The 4,400-nt window shown below is 46.1% G+C and overlaps 1 protein-coding gene across 1 annotated transcript; it reads right to left on the bottom strand.

Moving 5' to 3' along the window:
- Positions 1-656: 656 nt before the first annotated feature.
- Positions 657-4,192, bottom strand: LOC111196388 (sialic acid-binding Ig-like lectin 5). Its single transcript, XM_049469516.1, has 4 exons — positions 3,867-4,192; positions 2,619-2,721; positions 2,356-2,521; positions 657-1,091 (listed from the first exon to the last, which is right to left on the bottom strand). The coding sequence occupies exons 1-4, from the start codon at positions 4,180-4,182 to the stop codon at positions 948-950; spliced, it is 729 nt and encodes a 242-aa protein (XP_049325473.1). The 5' UTR covers positions 4,183-4,192; the 3' UTR covers positions 657-947.
- Between the last annotated feature and the right edge of the window lie 208 nt (positions 4,193-4,400).

Below are 4,400 nucleotides of genomic sequence, written 5' to 3'. Positions count from 1 at the left end.
CATGCTCACAGCTTATCTAGAACATAAGTATCATGGTTATTATGTGTGTTCTGGCAGGGGTGGACGGTGTGGTACTGCAGTCTTTATATGTTCCGGCAAGGAATGGTGGCTGGTGGGGTACTGCGGTTATTATACAAGTTCTGGTGGGCGGTGACGTGGTTAATGTGGTCGGTGGACAGTGTGGTATTACTGTTAGTGCATATGTTCTGGCAGGGGTGGTGGACGGTGCGGTATTGCAATTATTATACATGTTCTATTGAGCAATGTGGACATTGTGGTATTGCGTTTAGTGCGTATGTTCCAGCAGGGGAGGTGGACGTTGTGATATTGCGGTAAGGGTATGTTCCGACAGGTATGGTTGACAGTGTGGTATCACGGTTATAGTACATGTTCTATTGGGCGGTGACGTGGTTAATGTGGACTGTGGACAGTGTGATATTAGGGTTAGTGTGTATGTTCTGGCAGCGGTGGTGGACAGTGCGGTACTGCGGTTATTAAACATGTTTTATTGGGCAGTGATTGGATATGTTCTGGCAGAGATGGTGGATGGTGTGCTATTGTGGTGAGTGCGTATGTTCTGGCAGGGGTGGTGGATAGTGTGGTACCGCGGTTATTGCGTATGTTGTGGCAGAGGTGGTAGACGGTGTGCTACTGCGTGGTATTGCGGTTATTGCATATGTTCCGGTGGGATGGTGGACCATGTGGTATCGTGGTTAGTAATTATATTCTGGCAGGGGTGGTGGACAGTGTGGTATTGCAGTCTTTGTATGTTCCGGCAGGGCTGGTGGACGGTGAGGTGTTGCGGTTATTATACATGTTCCCGTTCACACCCTGTTCACATCTATTCACACTTTATACTGCACACTTTTCATCACATCACCCAGGATAACACCAGGTGTGAACGGAGAGACTCTCCTGTGTGAATCAGACTGTGGTGGTGAATGAGGTCAGATGACCTCTACGTAGATGGCGGTCTCTGGGTCCAGGTCTGGGTCGGTAGGTGGAGCTGTCTCTCTCTCTGTCGGTTCTGCAGGGTCTCTCTCTCTCTGTACCCTCTGCCGCCGGGCTCCTCTCCGCTGTCTCTTATGGATCTGAAAAGAAAACCAGTTAGCTTTAGCAGCTTAATGCTAATTAAGTGACTAAAAACTAGCTTTTTCAGAGCTCTGTGAAATGTCGGATTATCACGGGTGTAGTTTTAGTGTCATAAATGGGTCGGTGCTCTCAGGAGCTCAGTGAACTCCAGCACTGTGGAACTGTGAAAAGATGCTTGTGCAACAAGTCCAGTCGTGAAATTTCACTACATCACTACACACCTCCAAACTTCATGTAGCTTCAGAGTTCATCACTACACACCTCCAAACTTCATGTAGCTTCAGAGTTCATCACTACACACCTCCAAACTTCATGTAGCTTCAGAGTTCATCACTACACACCTCCAAACTTCATGTAGCTTCAGAGTTCATCACTACACACCTCCAAACTTCATGTAGCTTCAGAGTTCATCACTACACACCTCCAAACTTCATGTAGCTTTAGAGTTCATCACTACACACCTCTAAACTTCATGTAGCTTCAGAGTTCATCACTACACACCTCCAAACTTCATGTAGCTTCAGAGTTCATCACTCACTACATGCCTCCAAACTTCATGTAGCTTCAGAGTTCATCACTACACACCTCCAAACTTAATGTAGCTTCAGAGTTCATCACTACACACCTCCAAACTTCATGTAGCTTCAGAGTTCATCACTACACACCTCCAAACTTCATGTAGCTTCAGAGTTCATCACTACACACCTCCAAACTTCATGTAGCTTCAGAGTTCATCATCACTACACACCTCCAAACTTCATGTAGCTTCAGAGTTCATCACTACACACCTCCAAACTTCATTTAGCTTCAGAGTTCATCACTACACACCTCCAAACTTCATGTAGCTTCAGAGTTCATCACTCACTACATGCCTCCAAACTTCATGTAGCTTCAGAGTTCATCACTACACACCTCCAAACTTCATGTAGCTTCAGAGTTCATCACTCACTACACACCTCCAAACTTCATGTAGCTTCAGAGTTCATCACTACACACCTCCAAACTTCATGTAGCTTCAGAGTTCATCACTCACTACACACCTCCAAACTTCATGTAGCTTCAGAGTTCATCATCACTACACACCTCCAAACTACATGTAGCTTCAGAGTTCATCACTCACTACACACCTCCAAACTTCATGTAGCTTCAGAGTTCATCACTACACACCTCCAAACTTCATGTAGCTTCAGAGTTCATCACTACACACCTCCATCCGAGTTCATCACTGGATGATTAATCTGTGCTGTGTGAATGTGTGGGTACCTGTTTGGTGCGGACGAAGCAGGGCGTGCAGTTCTGGTAGATCAGCTGGTAGCTGCCGTTGGTGTAGATGTTGGTGACCTCGGTGCAGTTGATGTAGAGTGGCAGACGGTCCTGGTAGACGCTGTCCTCAAACACGGGGGGGCGTCGACTCATCAGCCGCCTCCTCCTGACAGGTACAGGGGGTCACCAGAGGTCAGTTCAGGGTTTCTGATCAGGTGTATTGATCACTAACGGCAGGGCGTCTGGACTTGATGAGCTCTTACCTTCCGGCTCGTCTCCAGCGGCACAGCAGCAGAACCAGGAGGAAGAGGACGAGGAGGAGCAGAACCAAACAACCAGAACCAAGCATCATCGTCCACAGACTGCCTACACAACACACAAACACAATGCTTAGGGTTTATACGGGGTTATTAAGTGGTTCGCATGGTGTCCCAACTGTGCAATTGGCACCGTTCTGCTGTTCTGAGCAGTTGCAAGCCTGTACTTTGCTTTTCTAAGTGGTTGCAATGTTGTTGAAATGTTATACCAGGTGGTTGTTTTGGGTTTAGTAGACAATTGCAGGGCTGTTAAAATGGTATACCAAGTCGATGTTATGGGATTAGTAAGCGGTTGCTATAATGTTAAAATGATATCCCCGGGGGGTGTTATGGGGTTAGTAAGTGGTTGAAATGTTATTAAAATCAATATCCCAGGTGTTTTTATGTGGTAAGTAGGCAAATACAGTGCTTTTAAAATGGTATCTCAAGTGGTTGGTATTTGGGTAGTAGGTTAATACAGTGCTGTTGAAATGGTATTCCAGGTGGTTGTTATGGGATTAGTAAGAGGTTGCAATGATGTTGAAATGGTATCCCAAATGGTTGTTATGGGGTTAGTAGGCGATTGCAGTGCTTTTAAAAAATGTTATACCAGGTGGTTGTTGTGGAATTAGTAGGTGGTTGCAATGTTATTAAAATTGGTATCCCAGGTGGTTGTTGTGGGGTTAGTGGGTGATTGCAGTGCTGCTGAAATGGTATTTTAGGTGGTTGTTATGCGGTTAGTGGGTGGTTGCAGTGCTGCTGAAAAGGTTTTCTACGTGGTTGTTATAGGGGTAAGTGGCTAATTGCTATGCTCTTAAAATCGGTATCCCAGTTGGTTGTTATGGGGTAAGTAAGTGGTTACTATGCTGTTAAAATGGTATACCGGGTGGTTGTTATGGGGTAAGTAAATGGTTGCAATGCTGTTAAAATTGTATACCGGGTGGTTGTTATGGGTTTACTAGACGATTGCAGTGCTGTTGAAATGGTATACCAGGTGGTTGTTGTGGGATTAGCAAGTGGTTGAAATGTTTTTAAAATTGTTATCCCAGTTGGTTGTTAAAGAATTAGTGGGTGGTTGCAATGATGTTAAAATAGTATACCGGTGGTTGTTGTGGGATTGGTAAGCGACTGCAGTGTTGTTAAAATGGTGTACCGAGTGGCTGTTGTGGGATTAGTAGGTGGTTGCTATGCGGTTGGTAAGCTGTTGGTACACACCTGTCCAGCCGCCGGTTCCGCCCTGCAGCAGGGTATAGGAGTCGTTGCCGATGCCGTTGAAGGCGTAGCAGACGATGGTGAGTGGAGTGAGCGCCGGGCCGCTGAGGGTCTCCTGCAGAGCGTGGGTGGAGTGGGTGGAGGAGGTGGAGGAGGTGTTGTAGTCCGGCGGGGGTACGCTCCCGTTCACACTCCAGGTGATGGCGGGTCGGGGGTTCGAGTCCACAGTGCACCTGCAGACCATAAGGAACCCGTTCCAATCACAGGACGAGGAGTGTTTCAGGATGGTCGGGGAGTCTACGGGGAAACATACGTACATATTAATAATAATCTAGAACCTAAAGCATTCTGAACTGTTCTCAGTAAGATGGAGAACCTACACAGTTCCGTACACTCAGGTCTGGAACACTGGGTCTGTATAGTACTGAAAAATAGGTTCTTTGACTTGTAATATTAGTGGAACCCATTTGGTCTCATGCAAAATGTTTGTCGAAAAGTTTCTTCATAGAAATCTTTAACCAAATCATCACATCATCA

Source organism: Astyanax mexicanus, chromosome 1, assembly GCF_023375975.1.
Source record: "Astyanax mexicanus isolate ESR-SI-001 chromosome 1, AstMex3_surface, whole genome shotgun sequence".
In the NCBI taxonomy this organism is placed as follows: Eukaryota; Metazoa; Chordata; class Actinopteri; order Characiformes; family Acestrorhamphidae; genus Astyanax; species Astyanax mexicanus.
Note: the sequence above shows the minus strand (reverse complement) of the source record. Positions and strands in the feature narration are given on the sequence as shown.

Bases quoted from the DNA above. Each gene is read 5' to 3' on its own strand.
- LOC111196388 (XM_049469516.1), bottom strand. From the start codon at position 4,182: ATGTACGTATGTTTCCCCGTAGACTCCCCGACCATCCTGAAACACTCC. The intron at 2,722-3,866 runs GTGTGTACCAAC...TGTGTTGTGTAG, and splicing joins CGGAACCGGCGGCTGGACAG to GCAGTCTGTGGACGATGATG. The intron at 1,092-2,355 runs GTACCCACACAT...TTTTCTTTTCAG, and splicing joins GCTTCGTCCGCACCAAACAG to ATCCATAAGAGACAGCGGAG.